This window comes from Amblyomma americanum, chromosome 7 (assembly GCF_052857255.1).
Source record: "Amblyomma americanum isolate KBUSLIRL-KWMA chromosome 7, ASM5285725v1, whole genome shotgun sequence".
NCBI classification, from domain to species: Eukaryota; Metazoa; Arthropoda; class Arachnida; order Ixodida; family Ixodidae; genus Amblyomma; species Amblyomma americanum.
This window is the reverse complement of record NC_135503.1, coordinates 45,162,808-45,185,108: the sequence shown is the minus strand read 5'-3', so window position 1 is coordinate 45,185,108 and position 22,301 is coordinate 45,162,808. Positions and strand designations below refer to the sequence as shown.

The 22,301-nt window shown below is 43.9% G+C and overlaps 2 protein-coding genes across 2 annotated transcripts; one reads left to right on the top strand and one right to left on the bottom strand.

Annotated features, from left to right (window-relative positions):
• Positions 1 to 704: 704 nt before the first annotated feature.
• LOC144099015 (transmembrane protein 14C) lies at positions 705 to 4,038 on the top strand. Its single transcript, XM_077632006.1, has 4 exons — positions 705 to 920; positions 1,004 to 1,105; positions 3,292 to 3,379; positions 3,859 to 4,038. The coding sequence occupies exons 1-4, from the start codon at positions 845 to 847 to the stop codon at positions 3,941 to 3,943; spliced, it is 351 nt and encodes a 116-aa protein (XP_077488132.1). The 5' UTR covers positions 705 to 844; the 3' UTR covers positions 3,944 to 4,038.
• Positions 4,039 to 7,259: 3,221 nt separating this feature from the next.
• Papst2 (adenosine 3'-phospho 5'-phosphosulfate transporter 2) lies at positions 7,260 to 21,312 on the bottom strand. Its single transcript, XM_077632005.1, has 8 exons — positions 20,986 to 21,312; positions 20,789 to 20,910; positions 20,539 to 20,693; positions 18,800 to 18,907; positions 15,749 to 15,846; positions 13,118 to 13,210; positions 11,545 to 11,726; positions 7,260 to 7,582 (listed from the first exon to the last, which is right to left on the bottom strand). The coding sequence occupies exons 1-8, from the start codon at positions 21,163 to 21,165 to the stop codon at positions 7,471 to 7,473; spliced, it is 1,050 nt and encodes a 349-aa protein (XP_077488131.1). The 5' UTR covers positions 21,166 to 21,312; the 3' UTR covers positions 7,260 to 7,470.
• Positions 21,313 to 22,301: the final 989 nt, after the last annotated feature.

Genomic DNA, 22,301 nt, shown 5'->3' with positions numbered 1-22,301 from the left:
GACATCGCACAGCACACGGGCGCCTTAGCATTTTTCCTCCATAAAAACGCAGCCGCCGCGGTCGGGATCAAACCCGGCAGTCAAGTCGAACAAATTCATATTTTATGCGCTCCGTTTCTTTGCTCATTCCATTCGTGCAATAATTATTGTGTGCAACAACGCGCGCCGTTAAAAACTAAATACATTTCTCTTTCTAAGGAGCTAAAACTTTTTTGTCTATCAAACCCAGAGTGGTCACGTGAACACTATAAATGGCCAATGACCGCGCAAGTGTAAGAGCACCGCCGTAATCCGGAGAACTCCACTACGAAGACTCTTTCTTCCTCCTTTGACCTCCTCATTCATTCTTTCTCTGTTTCTCGTTGTCCACCCAGTGGAAGACTGTCACTGTGACTTTCCTTTTTCTTTCCTCATAACTATTTATTATTTATTATACTAGCAGGCCACTTCGCTTGCGTGTACCGCGTGTAGCCTTGGCGTAGCAGACGACACGCTCGGTCGAAAACAAAACTCGACAAGGCACTGACCGAGTTCTCACAAGTATTCTGGCAGTGCTGCAAAGCTAAGCTATATCATTCAAAAATAAAACAATAATAATGTACTACTGTAATAGTTATATGCGTAAAAGTTTTGTAAAGTTGTAAACAAAAGAAATATATAGTTATGTTTTGGGTTTTGCGACCTGCATCCAAGACGAGGTCAATCCACTTACTGTTTTCGATAACAAGTGGGTACGGTGGCTTGAAGTGGGCGTGTGTCAAGTGCGGACGCGACGTGGGCCTTTCAAAATTTGCGCTTGTATTGCGTTTTGCGAGTCAAAAATCGCTCTACACGAGAAGCAGACATGCAGGCTGACGTGTGGGCATTTGGATACGGGTTCGTTGTGGCACTAGGAGGTGTCATAGGCTTCTTGAAAGCTGGTGAGCATGCCAACGAATGCATGCCAGCAAGGCGTCCTTCCTCCGTTTGGCTGACATTTTATGCACTGGTTTGTTCGCTGCAGGTAGCATCGTATCCTTGATGGCGGGCTTGGTCTTTGGCGGTCTGGCACTGATAGGAGCGTACCAGACGTCACAAGACCCCCACAACTACTACTTATCCCTCGGCAAGTACCATCGATCTTGATCGAGAAGTAACACTTCTGCGTGTTTACTTGACAGCGATCTTCTTATCAGTGTAAAATGCGACCAGTGTGGCTGAGTAATGACTAGTGATGGGACCAGTACATTGCAGCTGAAACGGAAAACGAAAACATTTGCCTAGTGCATTCAACCCTTTCCTTAAAGCCTGCATCCGCCGCGATAGATAAGCCGTTTGGCCACTTTGCTAGCTTCGCGGGTTCGATCCTGGCTATATTTCGATGGAGGTGAAAAGCAAAAATGCCCAAGCTTCTGAGCATCTCAAACAGGCGTAGGTGGCCGATTTTAATCTGGTGTCCACCGTAACTATACCGTAACTATACCGTAACTACGGCGCGCTCCACTGCTCACGTCACTGCCTTGGCGCGTAACAATCCATTAGCCAGATTTGTACCACAGCAACATCCAATGCTCTCACCCCAGGAGCGGACCTCAAATCTTCCGTGTTTTTCCTGGCTAGCTCGAGAGCAAGCTGTAGCATCAGAATTTACTGCGAGTTTCTTGCATGATATGGTGGCACTTACGGTTTTCGTACCAAAACGCCATACCAAAACATACCAGTACCAAAACGGCCACGTACCATTACTGCAGTGCTATTACTGCCACGGGCATGCAGGTGGCAGTAATGCGGTTTCTCGCTAGCCACCTCGTCCGAGCCGTGGAAAAATTAGTGAAGCGGTGCCCCGTCTTTATTAATTCGTGCCAGAAGTTGGCGACATACTGGGGCGTTGTGATCACCCGCCCAGCACAATACAATTCACAAAGCTGCTCGCCATGGCAGTTTTCGTTCCAAATGGCGCAGCCACATTGTGAAGGTGAAGTTTAGCTTGCTTAGTAGTGCGACTGCAATGTCGGGCAGCATGACCTGCTGTAGTTCCAAGTCTGAGCAGGAGATTTAAATTTCCAAAATTTTAATTATTCAGTGCCCTACAGTCTTGAACATTATTTGTCCATTCATATGCACTCCATGGAAACTTAGCATTTGTTTTAAAGGGGAAAAAAATGACCAAGGGTAAAAAAGTAACGCATTCATGACTGATGAATATTGAACATGTGACGAAACAAGTTCACTTGGCTTTAGAAATGTTTTTACCGCACCAAAAAGCTACTGTTGACAACAAAGCTTGCGTGTCAAGAGGAACAGAGCAGAATAAAATCAGTAAGCATTTAAGGCTCCCAGAATCATAGCCCCATTTATGACCATGCATTTCTCAAGCATGGCAGCACCATCAAATTCCAAACCGATTTATTCGAAGAAAGAAAACAGAGCATTGAAGGCATGAGATTTTTTTTTAATTAAGGGTGGAGATTTTGGTTTTATAATTTGCAATATAATTAGCTATGTACACATTCATTATTCAGTGTCTTGGTGCAGTCAAGAAGGCACCTAACTTGTGGTGGAAAGAAAGAACATGTGCCAGTAGGGAGTAATTTCTGAAATTCACAGCATTGGTAAACACAATTTCTTTGCACTACATTACCATGGTTGAATTTTAGGCCATGAAGATGACCCACTAGGGATGGGTCTTTGATTAGTTAGCAGAAGAATGCATTCCAAATGTTGTTTACAACATAGAATAGTCAATCTTTGCAACGGAATCCAACACATTATATTCTAATACACTGTCTCATAACTTGTTTGCAGTAGAATGGAAGCTACAAGTTTGATACGTTGACTTCCAGGCCTATGTGGTTAGCTTGAAAATACATAAGAACTGCGCACTCCCAGAAACTCTTGCCTCGTGCTCGTAGCCTTCACTGCACCATCAAGTTACATGATGAAGTATACTTCTGTGTATTCTTGTGTGGGCTGCTTGTAATCTTTGCAGTGCTGTGTGAATGGTACATTTTTGTACAAGCTTTCCCACAAGCTTGGCTAAATGATATGCAGTGTATATTTTTAGTCGGTTGAGGAAACACTTTTAAATATTCCTAGTAATACTGTGCACATAATCTAGAACAATGAAAAATATTCCACTCACTTGGATTTAGCTAAGTGGAAACTGGTGGTTCAGTTTTGGCTTTGTTTTTGTTTGAAAGAGTGGAATTTAGCACCGTCTTACATGTCTGCTTACACATGCAGTTGTTTACACTCAGCTGTGAACTTGTCGACTTCCTAGAGAGAAAGTATTTTCTTCCTCTCCGCTTGCAGCTGTGTCTGGACTGCTTGCTGGTTTGATGGGCTACAGATTTGCGAAGTCATCAAAGATAATGCCAGCAGGACTGGTTGCAATCTTGAGGTCAGTGTTTTTTCATCTGTTGGTGTCTCTACAGCCTCAAAGGCCTGCGTGACCTAACTTGTGCTTGGCACAAATTCTCCAATATGGGCTATGCGCAACAGTTACTTTGCGTCTTTATCAAATTTGTTGCTAAAGCTCGTAGACTGCTCGGGCTGAAAAGGGCAGACCAAAATGCTCATGGCATTTAAAGAGTCCAGCTTCTAGCACTATATGCTTTCTTTGGCCATCCTAAGGTAGACTTTTGAAAGTAGAAGTGCATGGTTTAATGTGTATTAAATTGTCTTAATATGTGCTGCATTAATTTGTCTCAGACTACGAGAAGGGCCAGGTTTAAGCTACAAGGAATGGCTGGAAAAAAATATCCGTACCAGTTTGTAGTAGAGGCTGACAAACTCTGCATAAAAGATTTCTTTCTTATTCTTCTTGTGGACTGCAGTGATCAGTGACACCACCTACAGCATATTTTTTTCTTATTCCAGCATTGCTATGTGCTGCAGAATACTCTGCAGAGCCTTTTTGACTACTTCACCTGCACCATCACCAGCAGCAGCAGGCAAGCAGTGATGCTGGTATTCATTCTTGATGAAGAGGGAACAATATCAGAAAGACTGAACAAAAGCAGTGTTTTGTACAAAATAAATCTGAAACAGCATGCCTCACTCGGCGAGTGCTTTGGTGTCTTATGGTTGGTGTGACACTTTTGCCCAACAGCGAAGTTTGACTTTTAACACCAAATTTTTCGTTGTGTGCTTTGTCGTTTGGAATGGTGCCAAAAAAATTAGTTTACATAAATTACTGTGCAAAGTTTGCATATGCCTGCTAAATAATTTGTAATTGAACTTCACGTTTTGGTTTCAACAGTCAAACAGTGATACTAATTACATCAAGATTAACATCAAAAGGTTTTAATTCGCTCCTAGTTTTACAACAGGCAGCCTCAAGAGCAAGAAGCACAATGAATGAATACGCAGTCATAATACTGCTGTTTTTGTGCGGCTCATAAGAGCCGAATTGTTTCGTCATAGCCACTGTGCAACTGTTGAAACCAAAATAACGCGAGAAGAAAATTGTAAATTACCGAGCATATGTGAATTTCATGTGACGACTTTGATGGAGGCAAAATGTAAAAACGTCTGTGCTGTGCAATGTCAGTACACATAACTGCATTACACGCAAGAAAAAGCTACCTGTGGTAGGTAAGTGTGGTCACCATTTCTTCAATGTGTGCTCAGAAGGAACTGAAAAGCAAATTCCACCAGTAATCTCTTCTTGTATTAAAACTTGCCCACTAGAGTAGACACTATGAACCAGAGCTTCAGCAGCAGAAAAATTTTGCCTGCTTCGAAGAAAGGCGTGTCCTTTACAGTGCGTCAAAAACAACCCAGGAAACCACGCCTTCTGTTGTAAATTAGATCGCATGGTGGAAACCATTAAAATAGTCGCTCTTGCTGTCGACACACGAGTAAACATTGCACTTCATGCAAGTGTATGTGGATTTCCGCGTGCACACGCTCATTTCGCAATGTTATGAAACATTTGTTTTTTGCAGTTAAAGTGACTGCATCATAACACATATATGTTGGTGCAGAGTCTGCCTTTCTCAACAGCTTTCGCTCTGCGAGCCCAACATCCATATGAAGGTCGATGGAAGGAGAGCGTTTCTACTTGGATGAGTCCCACTGACACTATAAAACTTGTTTGGCCGCATTGTGCAGCTCGATGAGGTGCCTGTTCAGGAGCCAGGAATTACAAGAACTGTTGGGTACAAAGTGACAGGCTTGCACCACTTCAGTGTCTTCAAATGCATCGTGTATAGCAAAGGGAGCATGTTGCACATGTACACACTGCCCATGTTAGTGTAGCTGGCAATGAGGGCTAGGCAATAAGACTTCAACATGACTTCTGTTTCTCCTGTCAAAACCTCTTTACCTTCACAAGACTGTTGGCATCGTGGGGGTTGGATCCCATTATAAGTAGTCTGTTGCCATGCCGTTTGCAGACCATGATGCCATGCCTGTTCACTTTATTTTACGTGATCCTGTGCTCTGATTTCAGCTCTTTTTCTGATTTGAGAGGGCATTTCCTAGTCCTACCTTTGCACAGCTTGCACGTTGCATGCAGTCCCTTCCTTTTGAGGTAAGCCAAAAGCTGCAGTGAAGCATGCGGTAAAGCAAAGTAACCGTCGAAAAAGTTGAGTGTGCCGTGAGGAACATCTCCGGCGAGATGCTTCACAACATTGCCAGATTTACCAGTTGTCAAGGTGCATCTGCTCATCACAAGCTTTTCTCACAGGATTCAAACAGGTGCATGCAGCTGCACTGGCCAGCTCTGACCAACACCTTGTAGCCCCGCTTGGTTGCCTTCTTAGCTGTGCAGACTTTCAAGGGGTGCCAAACCTTGAATAGAATGATCTGCTTGTTTACACTCTGACAAGTGCCTGGCTCTGCCAAGCTGCTGAAGTTGTCACCGAGCTTGTTTATGATGGGCTGTACTTTCTGCAGTCTAATGCCCTTCGTCACTGCTTTGCTTCTCCGTGGCAGTATCATTCAAGTGGGGAACAAACATCTCTTCCCATCTACTCAGAGCAGTAATGCCAGCCACTGTGTTTTGTCCGGCGACGGAAGACCAGTACCAGCACCCATATCACACATATTACAACTTGTAAAGAAGCGCAAAAAAGCCAACCATGGGCATCAGAGAGAGATTACAATCATTCTTGCCCTATTTTTTCTGTTATCCATAGTTGTCTTTTACATACTCTTCTACAAATGTTATTGTAGCAGGAGTCTCACGTTTGCTAAAACACTGCATCTGCACCTGTATTTCATGTGGCGAAAGCAGTTTGCTGACGAACTAGATACGCACCCTTTGTCAAAGCATGCCTATTCTAAATTGGATGGTAAGGTCAAAGGTAAATGTAATGGTAGCTTGAACAACGGTAAAGTGCAGCTCAAGTTAGATTTTGCATTAAAGGGGCTCTGAAAGGGGCTCTCAGCAAAGGTGCAGAATTCCTGGCATGCTAAAGAACACCGCTTCACGAATATCCTCCAGCAAGAATTTTTTTTTAATGCGTTTTGTAGAAGCTAAGTTATCTGTAGTTAAAATTTGAATTGCAGTGTCTTCATGCCTTTGCCTCTCCTCTGATCATTTTTTGCAGGCACAGAGGTCAGCACTATTCCACCAGACCCACTGCTGATGCACATGGGAATTCCCCAGGAGGCAAAGATTTCTGACCCACCGGAGTGACGCCGCTGATTGGCTGCGGCCATTGTAGCTGCGCGACGCTTCAGAAAATCTAAGCAATAGCCATCTCTGAACCGAACGACACAGGAGGGCACGAGCATGAAAAGTTGCCAGAAAGGGCTCGCCAACTTTCACGTGCGAATGTGGGTTCGCTGCTGCATGTAGAAGCGTATTATTTGGCTCAGGTGTTCACGACAAGAGAACATAGTGACTGAGTAAATTGATGTACTCTCGTAAAAAGATGTTTCAGAGCCCCTCTAAGATAAACTGCGAGGTGACAAGTCTGCAGAGAGGGTCCAGACTACCAATACTGCCTGCTTGCATGCAACTTTTCATTACATCAAGCTTTGAAACCTGCAGTGCACAGTGGCTTTTGCAACTGCTAAATGAATTCTGATGTGTTTAGGGGAATCCCAAAAGGATGAGACTTCAGTAAAGGGACTAATTGCGAACTAGCTGCATTCTTGCCACTGTAATTTGTTACTATCTGCACCGAGGTGGACGCTAATGAGTTATGACTGCCTTTACTGTCTCTATGAATTATCCTCTTGCACTGAATCACTGGCACTACTGCTTACTAGGTAAAGCATTAATTTGAAGTGAGCTGGAAACTGTTGCTTTTCTACAAGACTAGAAATACAAAAATCAACAGTTTATTTGTAAAGAAATACTATTCAGAAAATCAAATAGTTGTCTTATGCAGGCTAAAAACTTCAACTGTTCCACAAGTTTGCAGTTGTAAAAGTAGGCAAACATGAGTTCCTTATCAAACTCGCCATTCACCACAACTAGACAATTCACACTACTTTGACTAGATTCGCCATCTCCAAACTACCACAGGCCCGTGGTCATAACTGTGCCTCTCTGATTGTGAGTGGCAATCGCTGCTGCCTTGCAAGCTTCTTGCTGTAGGCATGAAGGAAGACCCCCAGAAGCACCATGGCACCTGACCAGATGTACCTGTTTCAAGAAAAGAGAAAGCGGAGAGGTTTCTAACAAATGCTCGGCTTCTGCGTTTATTTTAAACAGCCATTATCATGAACACCTGCAAGCTAAGAGTAAAATGGTCTGACGTGCATCAGACAGAGAAAAATGCTATACAAAAAACTCATTTGTTACACGAGTGCAACCACTTCAAAATGCATGACAGTTTATGTACTTCCCCAGTTCAATTCACTTTAGCCCTCACATGCACATCAACAGAACTGCCAAAATTACTCAATGGCTGAGGTGGTCTGCTGCTGAACACGATGTTGTGGAATTAAATCCCAGTTATGGTGGCTGCATTTCAGTAGGGACGAAATGCAAAGATGCCCATGCGCCATGCGATGCCAGTGCATGTTAATGAATTTCAGGTTCTTGAAATTAATTCAGTGCCATTCTACTATGGCACCTGTCATAATCCACACACCTCTTTTGAACATTAACCCTCACATAACATGCATATAATGAACAGTACAATATGCAGACCGCACCAGTTTCCCAAGCAACTATGATGCAGCCTTCTCAAAATTGGCCAAAGCTTTCCTTTACCTGGAAAAAAAAATTATCTGCCACAAGAACACGGCTCATCAGCACTCTCTCCCTAGTGAGTCATCTGCACTTAATAGTGCTCATAACGGCTTCACTATTTCTTCTTGACTAATGCCATTATGTGGGAAGGCAATAGAAGAGCTCAAATATGCACAACATAATGAGTATGCAAGCGGTGCAGTCTTGCTCTGCAATTCTGCAGGTGAAAACAAGGCTTGTGTTCAATTCATCAAGTGACTGGTCTACTGACCACACTTCATTCCATTTTTTTTTCTGCGGCCCATGTACTGTGGATATCAGTACACTTTAAAGAACCCCAGGTGCTCGAAATTTCCGGAGCCCTCCATTACGGCGTCCCACATAGCCTAAGACACTTTTGGACGTTAAACCCCCCATAAACCAAACTTCACTTCAACCAAGTGGCATTAGGTGTACACAGAAATACCACGTGGAACTGTATCAGAATTGAACTTTACAAATATTACCTGAGGGTTTAGCTCAAAGGCAAAAAACATTTGATACATTTATGTACTGCCCAGGTGACATAACTATCAACATGGCATTATCAGACCACTCATATCAGTTTGTACATATTAGACTGTTGCTGCCACGGTACCACCAACTAGAATTTAGCTTGGACCCTAAATCTCAAGCCCAGCAAGAGGAACAAGTGAAGAAATGAGTACAGTCACGGACAGAAGTTCTTTGGATGCAGATTCACGGGGAAAAAATTTTACTTGTGTTGTCTCGCTAGGCAGCTCACTCGTATTCGTTCCAGTGGATAGAGCACACATATCTCTTCATGCCTGTATGCTTTTAATTGACTGGCTTTGCCTGACCATGCAGAAATAAAAGCTTTTGCGTGAATCTGCATCCCGCAAAATTTTGTCCATTCAAGATCACATCCATAGCAAGAGAAAGGCCTCTCCCATTTACCTCCAACTAAAGGAGCAGACACGAAAATATCAGGTTTCGTGCTTTTTTGGTGATAACTGTGGGCAGGACAAAGCAATGCTAGAACTGCACGAGTTATAACGGCATGTTTTCTCGCCTTGACTTTTGATTTCGGTTTCATGGGCTGTGAAGTAGACATAGTGCCCATAAAGAACCATTGGGAAGGAAAGCACATGTGCTGAAGCGTGCTTGGCCAGAGCATGACCAAGAACGTGGCTTCGGCGCTATCATCCTCGCCTGCTCGCTCCCACTGTAGAGAACCAGCATTGGAGTTTTGGAGCATTGGAGCATTGGAGTCGCTGAGCCATGACACACAGCCTTGTGAACAGGGAAAAAGATACTTTGCAGTGCTTTTACGACATCAGTCTCTGAGCATTTCTGGAGGTATGAGTGCCTGTGTTTTGCCGAAGCTGCATACAGTGTGCGGCTACGTAATGGGGCCGACGCGGCCGAGTAGGAAGCACAAAAATAAGAAACACTGTAAGTCAGTTGCCTATCTCTCGGTGTTCAAAATGTGGTCATGCTTTTGGTGTAACCCAAGTGGTTGTTGGCAAGAGTTTTTGGTTGCACAGCAGAACTGCAGTGCTGCTTCAGCAGCAAACTCAAGCAAACTCACAAAACACATGCACAAATGCCCGAAGAGGCGCTTGCAGGGTCTCGGGGCTCTTTGAACATACTACTTCTGAAAATCACCTTGAGGCTCGTAATATATAGGTTAGTGGATTGAGACACCACTTGCGGAATTCAGACGTACTGCCTCAAGCTGTTCAAAGGAGTTGTATAGCTGAAAACAGCTTGTTCCTTTGCTCATAGGAGGTGCAGTCATATACTAGACTCCAAAAATTGGTCATTGGTTCTGGTCAGTTCAGAGCTTTATAACTAACTGATGGAGTCATTGTTCCTTGCCTTCCAGGAGCCTAATACTAAATCACACTGCCAGGGTCTATGTCACGCTGCTGTAGATAGCAAATTTCTCATGGTGGGTCTACTGATTTTTCAAACTTCAACAAAATATCCTTTACACCTGATTCATAACTAATGCGCAGTGGAAGTGATGTCTGCATACCCAGGAGCTGTGCTACAGGCCTAGCACGATGTCGAAATTTTGGTGTTCCTACTCCTGTAACCCTGGCCTACGTTAACTGCTGCTACCTTATCCCTGCAAACTTCCTAATTTCACCTCTCGACCCACCTTTTGCCACCCCTAGCCACATTTGCCTTCCTTTGGAATCCATTCCATTGTCCTTGAAGACCATCAGTTACCTGTCCGTCACATCACATGCCTTGTCCGTGCCTATTTTATGCGATAGCATAAGGCGCTCGTTGTGGTGAAAAGCCGCTATTACGGTGTCTCGTGTCGCACTCGGTCGGGGTGTGACATAAAAGAACAGAATTGGCCGCGAGCGGGATTCAAACCCACTATGGCGCGAACAGATAAGTTTCCCTGGCCGCTGCAATAGACCACTACGCCATCGCTGCAGTCTAACACCATGTGTGTTAAACTGCCAGTCTCTCACGCTGTGTTTTGGATGTCGTCTTTATCACCTTCCATCAATGCATATGTCAATCCAAAAAGATTATGGGGGTGCTTGCACATATGAGCCGAAATTTGATTGCGTGGCCGCTTCACTGACAACAAAAAAAAAAATGCACGCAATGAATCACATGGAATGGTGGGAGATTTGGAAAAAAAAATTAAATTATCATTGTTGTGCATTAACTCTATGCTATCAAACTGTCGCATGTAATCAGTAAAGTGTTTCCTAAATCTTTTTCTCTTGATTTCCAGCATGATGTCATAAACTGGAGTTTGTTGCACAAACTTTACAGATATGTTCTAGTATAAATTTATTTAAAAGGGCTCTAATAAGTTGCGGTATATCTGGGATGTTAAAGCACACCACTTCACGAATATTGTCCAGCAAGAATTGTTTTAATGCACTTTGTAGAAGATGAGTTATCTGTAGTCAAAATTTGAATTTCAGCGTCTTCGCGCCTTTCCATCTCCTCTCGTCACTTTTTGCATGCCGAAAGGTAGGCACTCCTCTGCCAGCCCCGCCGCCGTAAGAGGAGCTTCCTGACCCGCCGGAGCTATGCTGCTTATTGGCCGCAGCCATGCTAACTGCCTGGCGTCTGGAAGCATCTAACCAATAGCCATCCCTCAATGAAGGAGGGTGCAAGCATGAAAAAGTCGCCGGAAAGGGCTCGCCAATTTTCGCGCGCGATTGTGGGTCCTCTGCTACGTGTATAAGTGTGTTATTTGGCTCAGGTTTTCATGACAACACAATGCAGTGATTGAAGGAGTTTATATGCTCTACTCGGAAGGTGTTTCAGAGCCCCTTTAAGAGTGGACATTTAATCATGCAACAAGACCACAGAATATGCCGTGCCTTCAGATTCACGAGAAGAAAGCTTATGTGGGGGGCAAAACTTACTGAAATGAGAACGGTTTGGTGAACACCAGAAATGAGAGGATGATAGAGATGGCCTTTCGGCAGGTGGTCACGACCACAGCTATGAATGCGTCGGAGATGCCAATGAGTGTGAGGACCATCTGGACGCCCAGGTAGCCCAGGAATGAAAACACGGCGCCGTAGCCATAAGTCTTCTCTGGATTCTGTTGAGCAGGAAAATGAGCGTATAAATACAGGTAGAGTTGCAAAACTCAATAAAATGTAAAACTCAAAATACAGGTCAGCCTGTTGGCTTGAGCTAATAATGCCCAACAAAACTGAACTTAGCCATGACTAATAAACATTACAAAGAGCAACTTTGGAGTGCTTTGAATGAAAGAGTGTTCCAATAACTTCAAATATATATAAGGAGCACAGTTAACTGGTTCGCACTATACATCTTAAAGAAATGTGCCAACAAACCTAATACAAAGGTGAAGGACAATGTAGTTTGTGTTTATTTACTACAACCATTATTCTATCAACTGTACAAGCTTTCGCAGCTGTTCATTAAGTAGTGTAACTATACTACAGTGGTATTGTTATGTGCTCTAATGTCCTGATGTTCCACAGCCTAACTCTGGCTGACTTCATGTTTCAAACAATCCAGCAAATATTTTTATCGCAAAAAATTTTCAAGTTTTTGCAAATTATAATGTAATGAGCTTAACATCTTTCACTGCACTTCCAATCACTACCCCCCACAATAAGCCATTTTGCTGTAAAAGTTCATCAATGTAACCTGTGGAACTTTTAGAGATACATTATGCCTGCTCACTGTGTACTGCTTACCTGCAAGCAGAGTATTGTACTCCTATATACATACAGCAGAAGCTTGGTAATTCGAATTAGCTTAATTTAACTGCCGGTTTATTTGAACCTATGCTTTGGTCCTATTGACATCAATTGTATTAAAAATGCTACTCCTAATGTTGCAGCTCCACATATGAAAAAAATTTTCAGTTCCCTTTTAATTCAAATTATTGAGAGCCTACTACATTTCGTTCAGGCTATTAATATACTTTCATACGAGCACTTTCAGAACTTCAAAGACTAAAGCTTTTTATAATCATTTTGAACAATCACTGCCCTTCAACAAGTGTCAGCCTTGGCGAGGAAACACCAAGGCTGAAGGAAATGCCAACAGGTCATCCCTGCACCATGAAACAGTATGAAATTGCTCCATGCATGCCAGCCAGTCCGGCCATGTGTTCTGTGATTGGCGGATAACGGCCAAGAAACACCTGTCACCACATGACAGCCATATATATCGGTCTTCACTGTACATGGTGAGAGACGGTCAATAAGAATAAAATGGCCTGCAGGATTAAGATGCCGCCGTCCTGCACATCAGTCCCTGCCTCTTGCGAAGGACTTACTACATCGTCAGCCTTTCATTGTTTAAAGGAAAGAGGGTGCATCATGAAACAGGCTGTAATAGTACCACATGCACCAGCCAGTCTAGCTATGTGTTCTATGATTGCCAGAGCGTGGCCAATGAACACCAGTTGTTACATGACAGCCACGCGTGCCAGTCTCATCACTGTACACCCACCTTGGCGCAAAACTCCACAGCTGGAACCAGCTGCTGTGTCAGAGCCAAGATTAGCAATAGAAACACCGAACCGATAGAGTATGAGAACATCATCTGAAATAAAAATCAGCCATGCACACATTTAAAAACTGTTCTGCTACCTTGATGAATTTCTTGCCCAGAGCACTTAATATTTCCTTATTTTTGAATGAGACTATTCTAGGGAATGAAAGCAAATATCAAGGCTTAAAGAAACGATGGATGCATCAAAGGAAAGAAAACAGCACATTAGTTCATTATGGTGCACTAGATACACAACTGCCTTTTTTATCACTGTTTCAAATTGCTTCAACCATCACCACTGAAGTCAGCTCATTGTTTAAATCATGCTAAATACACTGAAAAGATCAGCAGTGAATCTTATGGTAGGCATGCCACTGAGGACTAAAAAAAACAAAGGAAACCAAAGGGGAGACTTAGCATGATGGTGTTCACGTCAGTTTTGCTCAACACATGATGTGCGTAGTCCTTGGAGCCTTAATCTTATGGTAGTATCAAGAACAGATGTAGATATCTCTATCTGAATCACGGTCATCAGAGGAAAAAAAAAAAGTTGATGTGCTTTCAAAATGAGTCCAATGATGTTTGGTGACGCCATTTTTACAATCAGATTGTTCACTCTAAACAGAGGTTACAGGCCATTCATGGAGTGAAAAGGTAAGTCTGCGCAGAAATTGGCAGAGAAAACTGTGATCTAAGCAGATGATGAACCTGTCTTGATGAAAACACCCAAGTGGCAAGTGGCCCAGAAAAGCTAGGCTCGACGGACGCTTTAGTGCTGGTACCATAGGAACAGTGCAGTTGTCCAAACCAATCATGAGGCTCAGTAAAGTTTACCAGATGCCCCACCAAACCCGTGTCGTCATTTCTGCAGATCAACTAGATGAATGGAGTATATAGACGCCCACAAGGAGGTGTATTTGCATATTTAATATATGCTGACACCTCTACAATGCTCAAGGACAATTATTATTTTAGCAACACAGTATTCACAGCAAATCAATATGAAATGAATAATTAAATTACAACCAACGTTTCAGTTTGTGAAGAATTTTGGAACATTTAAACAGCACGAGATATGTCCTGTTCTGGTCGGGTCAAATTAATAGCAGAGCTGAACCACCTGCACTACTTGACGCTGCATGCATATTCTCAGTCTCATAACCTGTTAGCGGCAGACTGGAAGTTAATAACATGAGACCACAGCTTTGAGCCCTGCGTGGTTAGCTTGCGATCACGCAAGAATAGCACATTTGTGGAAGCTGCGGCCTTGCACTTGTAGCTCCCACTCCACTGTGACCAAGTTGCGTGAAAGAGTAGACCTCTACCATCAAATGCGTACTCATCTGCCATATCCCTGCCGTGTGCATGCCATATTGCAGGCTGCCACTTTTATGCATAGACCAACATGCATCAACACAAAATCCAAATAAAAACTAGCCCAGCCAGCTACTATACTGGCACTTTCCGGCACCAATCTTTTGCTCCCAACCTTCTGCGAGTATGTGCATGTTAGCGTAACTTTTGTTTCCCATCATACATAAAGTGCCATTTTTGGCTGGTTAAGCTTACTTTAAATGAAATGAGAACATACCATATCAGCACATCATCCTAAAGACCATGAAGGAACTGCATGCTTCACATGCAGAATGTGACTACAGCAACTGTAGCAACTTGAAGTCTGTTCAAACACGCAAATACACATTCGGCACTCTTCGCAGTTATCAAATTTCTACTACGCTTATGCTGTTAACACTCAGTTTCCTTTTTTCTTCTCATTTGTCTCAGGTGTCAAAAAATCCACAGGCTATCATAAGATGCGATGCGACAAATCAGCGCTAGCGGTATTGGTTGTTCATTTTGCCTTTACAATGATCGCTTCCTCATTCATCTTTGAATTATATTTTGCCATCACGTATTCGTTCCACTGCTGCCTGGGCTTCTAGTGGGTGGAGGCATCTGAGGCGGGGGTGATGGAAGTGTGTGGATGGGTGGTGGGTAGGGAGGGCCTTTTAGAGGGTGGAGGTGGGTGACTGGTGGTGCGTAAAGCTTCTTTAGGATGAAAGTGGGTTGGTTGGTTGGTGGCGGGTGATAACTTGTAAACAATGAAGATGGGAGGAGGCCTTCTAAGTGGAGGTGGGTTGATGGCGAAGCTTTGGCAGGATGAAGGTGGGTTGCTTGGTGGTAGGGGGAGGAGGGTGGAGATGGACTAAGGGCAAATGGGGGCTGGTAGTGGGTGGAGGCCTCTTGGAGGATGGCAGCGGCATCCCACAACTGATGGACAAATTTTGTGAAAAATGAGGGTAGTAATGCTAACACATTAAAAATTGTAAAGCACAGTGTACAATTTAAGGAAATAAGTGTTAGGAGACTGGCATAGCCTGTTTCACAGAGAAACATTCGGAGTATAATAATAAAATATATGCATAGTACAGTTCACAATGCATGCATGAAATTAAAGCAAATATCTGTGCAGACCCTGAAAAAAGCAAGTCATTCTGGGCAAGAAAAGCATCCACACATTCGCTTCAGCTATCCCCAGTACACAGGCCAGGACCCCAAAAAAACTGGCAGACTCCTTCATAAACTTACAATTTCAGAGTTTGGAGTAGCATAGGTGGCCATTGCCTGCTCTTGCACATTGCCAACAATGGCATCAAAGAGTAGGGCTACTGAGATCAGTACAACACCTGCAACAAAATTAAGCAAAAAAGTCACATTAGCAACTCACCAGATTCAACTTCCACCTACAGCGGGCACTCTCCCCAAGTATTTTACTTACAATGCTGTCACATTTCAAAGCTAGGTGCTTTCATCAAAACAATACAGCTATTCCCAGAACTTAGAAAATTTGGTGATCTTATGAACTTTTTTACTGTGAAACGTGTATGAAGCTTCACTTAGAGTAAATTCCCAAAACCTTCCTTGTCTTTACAATAGGCTTATTTTCCAGGTTTCAAGAAGAAAGCATGATACCCTCATATTCTCAACTAAATCTCCCTATTTTGTGCACAAGGGCAATTGACCAATAGCCTGATGAAACGCTGTGAAATGACATGGGCTCTAAATGAGGCGTTGCATACATTGGATAAACATAGCACTTCGTGAGGTTGTTGCAGGCAAGATTTTTAACAAAGCATCTCTGCCTTGGCAAGGGAAATAATAAGGAATTTTATTACTCATGAATTTAACCAAACTTTCACTGTAGGTTCTGCTTTCTGTCCTGATCATCTCTGCCAAAATAAATACATAGAAAGGTTGAATTCTGTTCACAAACCAGTTTTGAGTTTGCCTGTTTTCATGACCTCAGTTCAGCAATGTGTGTGAGCAGCATTGCATTCACTAGATCACATATGCTGTCTGCTGTTATACTCGCTTCCCGTTTGCTATATAAAAATTGCTAAGCTTATACTTCGTCATTTAACACATTGCACGAATGAGATTGCTGCATGCCGTAGCTGATGTAAACATTCAGTACACATATGGGGAGTCTACTCGTAATGTCTGTGATATGTCATTGCTGCACCATGTGAAAGAGCACATTCAGTCATGCAGCTGAAGTTGAGTTTTGATTTGCTGTTTTTATGAATACATCAAAACAGAATAAAAAGACTCGAAGGGCTATGCAGCCATTATCAACTCAAAATGCTCAAGAAGCACCTGGAGTTGCCAAAACACCCCTCACAAGTAACAAAACTGATTAGCACAACTTGCACTGGGTGCATGCTAGGAAAAGAAATGTGACGGCCGTGGCCATGCAGTGTGGTAGACAGGAGTGCTGACTCTGCTGGTAAGGGAGAATCAATAGTGCTTCATTCGTGGAAGCTTGGTGGTGCATCCAATAGATGACGCTGCCTTGCCCTTGTGTTCATGAGGTTCCAAGCTGTTTCTCTCGCTTCTGCACGCGTGCACATGCATATTTTGCTGTCGCATCGTGCTGGCTCAGTGGGATCTGTACACTTTGCATTTCGCTCTGACTCACGCACTTTAGAGCAGTGAAGGCCGACCAAGACTCTTTCTGTGCTTTGTGTTAGACCAAAGCTCACACGGAGGAAGCTTCGCGCTTTCAGCATGGAGTAAAGTTCTCTCAGTAGGAGATTAAAGAATGACTTGCAAGCATCATACGCTGCCACAGCTTACAACAGTTTTCCGCAGTTGGAATCACCATGTGGTTAGGACGCTGAAGGAGTCAACCTCGTGCAGTATCACAATGGCAGATCAAGGCTTCACATTGCAAAGTCAATTTCACTTGTCTAAATGCACTCTGTTTTTGAGAGAGGGTTCAAAATCTCACTTGTACTGGGAAATACCATACTGTTCAGCCAGTGCAATGCAAGCACCGTTCCTAGGTCCTGAACCTAAGTGCTCGCCGCTGGTTTGTATATATGACCACTTTGAAATACTGGAAAAGTGCCTTCCCAAAGTGAGCATGTTTCTCAGCAACCAGCGATACATTTCCTTTGTAATTAAGTGCTCTATGAGCAGCCTCACACTCTATATGTTTTTGTTACTTCTCGCTCCTTCTTTGGAATGTTCTGGTTCCCCATTTCAAGAAGATTCGGGTCAGATAGCAGCCAAGGGCGGGGGACCTTTTCTTTCCCTCAGGATCTGCTGCCAGGAACAAAATAACTTGCTTCATCTCTACGCAGCCCCAGCACTGAAACATCAATGTGCAGAAAGTGCTTCTCGCTTTATGCCTTATCTGCATACCATCTGTCTCGTGTGGTGCGCCGTGTGTGCGCCCTCATTGTGTCATCTTCACGGAGATACACAGATGGCACACCAAATGACACAGGTGGTATGCAGACAACACGGCAAAAAGCAAGAAGCGCTTGCACAAAGCCAGCTGCAGGGTTTGTGCAGTAGTGCTTTCATCCAAGTGAAAGTCCTATCTTAAAGAGAAAAAAAAAGCTTGTGTATACATATTCATAACTACGAATCCGTTTATGCTAGCATACAATGCTCTTCACCGACTGGTGGCCCCAGGATTTCATTTCACGGCGCCATCGACAGGTAGTGCATCGACGAAGTCTTGCCAGCAAGGAGGATAGTGAAAGAGGGTAAGCGTGCACAAAGCTGTGTTGATGAGCGAAGTTGGAGAAGAAGAAGAGAGCACAACGCTGAGCGCAGAGCATTGGCGTTGCATTATCGCACCTGCAAATGCATTGCGGTGCGCCAAAGTTGGCGCTCCTGTGGGCACAGTATATAATCTGGAACCATATAAATGTGTACGTAAATGTTGCCACAATGCTTGGTGTATGTTGTGTTTTAATATTTGAGGAACTTTTCTTTTTTGCCCAATCCACGAAGAGAAGCCTTGAAAAGCTATAAAACATTGTAGCAACTCACTTGGATTGATAGCGTAGCTATATAAAACCACGGTGCAGCAGATTCACTTTAATACGCATTTTGACAAGCAGTAATAATAAAGACAGCAGCGACATGAGATTTCACAGCCCAGAGCAGTGACTACTGCCCACCATTAGCAGATAGCCAAAGAGTTTCCTGTATGCACACCAAAAAAATCTACAAGCGGTGCCGCAGAAGTTCAATGCGTGACTTTCACCTTTGTCATACTACACACACTCTGTGACATGCTGGCAGGTATTCTGGTGTGATGTACAAATGGAGCTGAACACTTGCCTGTAATGGAGAATGATGGTGAGATCTTAGTGTCAGTCAAGATGAATGCAGCCAGTCCAATGCTCATGAGCATAGCAGCAAGCAGGTCGAGACAAGTATATTTTTTCCCTAGAAAAAAAAAATTGAACATGTGACTTTATGTGAAACTGTTCTAAAGTTTTGAGAAAGTACATTGTAAAATTATAACTTTTCAGCATATGATTCAATACTCGAATTACACTTCCTTTCCTTGTGTTGATGCGTGGACCAGTATGGAAGACCATGTTAACTGCAGAATGTTAAGCAAGGGGGAAACAGCGCAATGCTAGGAATTAGCGTTAGCCTACCATGTGACTATACAGAGTTCAGAGCTCGAAATCTAGCTCGTTCAGATTAGCAACAAAAATGCACAAATATTGAGGCGCGAGCGCATGAGAGGCACAGATACACAATCGCAGACAAAGCACACCCCTTCTTGCCTGCTTGGACAACTTTATATCCCCTTCGCATGTGGTGTCCATATACAAGGACATGACCTGGCCCCTAACAAATCTCGCCTATACACAGTTAAGGGGTGCAATGCCCACATACGTGGATGCAAAAAATGTGCTCGGGTCTGAAAAATCTTGCGTAAAATGGTATCAGGTCAAGCGTGTGAAGTAAACCAAGAAATTCACTTCTTTTTAAGTGGATGGCTCCATGTTTCACAGTAGCTCTGGTACGGCTCTGATGAGCGCCAATTTTCATTTGCTTGCTTTGCAAGCATAAAATCTTTAACTAAAATGTGTTTATTTGTTTACATAACGACCCATTGTGACAAGAATGTGAAAAGAAGTACAACTGAGACCTTGAATATAATGTAGAGTGATGATGTGGATATATGAGGACCCATGAGGGACTGCATAATTAGTTATTGAGGAAGGCTGGAATTTTTCTGTGAAATATCTAGGCATGCTAGTTATTAAAATCTGAAATTGCGACAATTTTTCCCCCATTGGCTTATCATTCGTACATGTAGGTGGCATCAAACATTCTATAAAATAATAAAATACATTTTAAATCGAACTAAAAAAATTCTGAATATATATAGCACAAAATTCTGAATTAGATGTTCACAGCTCATCTAGCTCTGCACAAAGTAGAATGTGGGAATTTTTCCTCAGGAACGTATATATGATGGTGGAGAAATGCAGGAGTGCATACCGTATCATTCAATTCTCTAGCATTATTGTAGGAAGTGTCTGCTATTTAAACACTTTATGTCTTGAGTGAGTTATTTGCCTCTGATCAGTGTGCCAAGCACGCCTATGACACGTGAAATGTGAGCTGCAGAACACAGAAAGCGGTCTTGCATCTATATGAAACTTGCCCGAGCATGCACTTTCTGGTACTTCGGCACAACCAAAACCCTGCCACAGTAATGTAACTTCCTTTGTTCTTCCATGAGCTAAATGAAACGTGAAAGCGGCAATACAAAGCAAAGTTAGCAACAGTACCGATTTGCAACATGCGGCAATCACCAACGCCACCATTCCTTTATTTTTGCGTTTTATCTTTAATGTCCCTATGATATTTTTGGTAGAAATTCCATAGCAGACACGGAATCGACATAGCACGTATAAGGAGCAGAAGACGCGAGTTGGGGAAAGGGTTAGTAGTTTCGGTTTCGGTTGGATTCAAGTACACGCAATTAAGGCAAGCGTCGATTGTCTCTCGCGGCGCGCGAGGCGCACCCAACTGAGCGTAGGATCACGGATTACCTTGGATGAATATGCCACCCACCAGCACCGGGATTAGTTTGCAGCACTTAAATAGAACCTGGGTCGGGTAGTTTAGGTAACCCAGGGATGCGTTAGAGAGGCCGATGGTGCCCACAGTCAGCACCGACAGAAAGAGGTGGGTTCGCATCGGTGCTCTGAAAACGGTGAAGGCAGGCCTGTGAATGAAACGCGGCGCCCAAGCGAGATAAAGTGGCGCAACACACGCCAACTGGCGTTGTTCTATACTCACGTGCGGCCGCTCTCCATCCGCAGCTTTCGTTCCACGAAGGCGAACACGCTGCACAACACAAACTGGATGAACGTAAGGTAGAAGCCGTACGGCTTGAATCCTTGGACGTGAAATATGAGCTCCTGCGAAACAGAGAAACAGCACGCAGCGATTTGTCACCGTGGTGGTCCGAGGCTCACTCATCAGCATAACCATACCTGAGTGTAGCCGTACGGAAGGAACACCAACATTACTCCCACTGTACAAATCACAAACTGAATGAAAGTCGAGAAAGAGTCGAGGCTTATGCAGCATAGAATGATGCGGTTGCGGAGCAGCTTCCTATTGCCGCCTTCTCGCGATGCAAAGACGACCGGCGCCATTTTACGGTCCACCATCAACGCGGCGGAAATGTGCCGCGCTTCGGAGCAGGAACGGCCGCTTTACGCCAGCGCTGCTGTTTACCAGTGCGCGACTCAACAGCTATCAAATTATGCACACGCAGCAGCCGACACCGGCAGCTCCGGCAGCGTCGCGGGTGGCTTTGACTAGGCTTTGACTTCACGCAGGAATTCCAAGGTAACTTTCGTGACATGTGACCTGGAGGAATGCGCGCGTTATTTGAATGGAGCGGTGGTTCTGCAAATTAGCTTTGGGCAGTCATGAGCTAAGAACGGTGACGATCGATTCTCTACGGCGGCAGCGGAGGAGCGGCGAAAAGTTATCTGCTTCTGCGCAGCTTCTTCCGTTTTAACAATAGCTACACTCAAGTTCGGTACTTTATCAACACGGCCACTTTTTCTGCACCTTGCGAAACATTTGCGAAACAAAAAAAAATGGCTTCGGTTCAACCCGGCTGGGCCTAGTATGCAGAGCGGAAGCTCGATTAAGCATGGTCAGACACGGTTTGCTGAGGCTTAACGTTTCCGTCTACGGTACACAGCCGAAGCACTGGTTTCAGCGCGCGACTCCTCCATAGCCATCTGCGAACGTCAACAAACGCTTCGTGGTTTATATCTTAGATAAACAGCGAATCACGTGGTTCAGCGCTACTTCGATGAGAGTGTTGAATCGCCTTGTTCAACCCAGTTGCGAAGGCGAGCGAACGCCGCCGGCTCTGCGAGCCGCTGCTGCGCCAAGTCACATGGTATGACGTCACAGTCACACCCCCGCTCCGCCGCTTGAAGGTCATTCTTCGGAGCGACATGACCTTGAGGTTTTACATGGAAGTAGAACTTCCGCTCTAGAGAGCAGTAGTTGGAAACAATGGGTCACAGTCAGGAGCGTCCTGTAAAGAAACTCTGACTCCGCTAACCAGTCACAACAGTAAACGAAACTATAGCTTTTTAATGTTTGACTATATCAAACAAGCCAGAGGCATCAAAAGTTTTCAGCTTTTAATTTCGTCTCGTAGACAGCTTATTCTTTAGATACGACAAACTTTAACAGACTACGTCTTTGTGGTGAAAGAAGTCTGCGTGGTGGTCCTGAATGCGGGCACAGATAATTAGGCGTGCACCTCCGTTTGCCTGCG

Bases quoted from the DNA above. Each gene is read 5' to 3' on its own strand.
- LOC144099015 (XM_077632006.1), top strand. From the start codon at position 845: ATGCAGGCTGACGTGTGGGCATTTGGATACGGGTTCGTTGTGGCACTA. The intron at 921-1,003 runs GTGAGCATGCCA...TGTTCGCTGCAG, and splicing joins CATAGGCTTCTTGAAAGCTG to GTAGCATCGTATCCTTGATG. The intron at 3,380-3,858 runs GTCAGTGTTTTT...TTCTTATTCCAG, and splicing joins GGACTGGTTGCAATCTTGAG to CATTGCTATGTGCTGCAGAA.
- Papst2 (XM_077632005.1), bottom strand. From the start codon at position 21,165: ATGGTGGACCGTAAAATGGCGCCGGTCGTCTTTGCATCGCGAGAAGGC. The intron at 15,847-18,799 runs GCAAGTGTTCAG...ATTTTGTTGCAG, and splicing joins ACCATCATTCTCCATTACAG to GTGTTGTACTGATCTCAGTA. The intron at 13,211-15,748 runs GTAAGTTTATGA...TTTTTATTTCAG, and splicing joins CTACTCCAAACTCTGAAATT to ATGATGTTCTCATACTCTAT.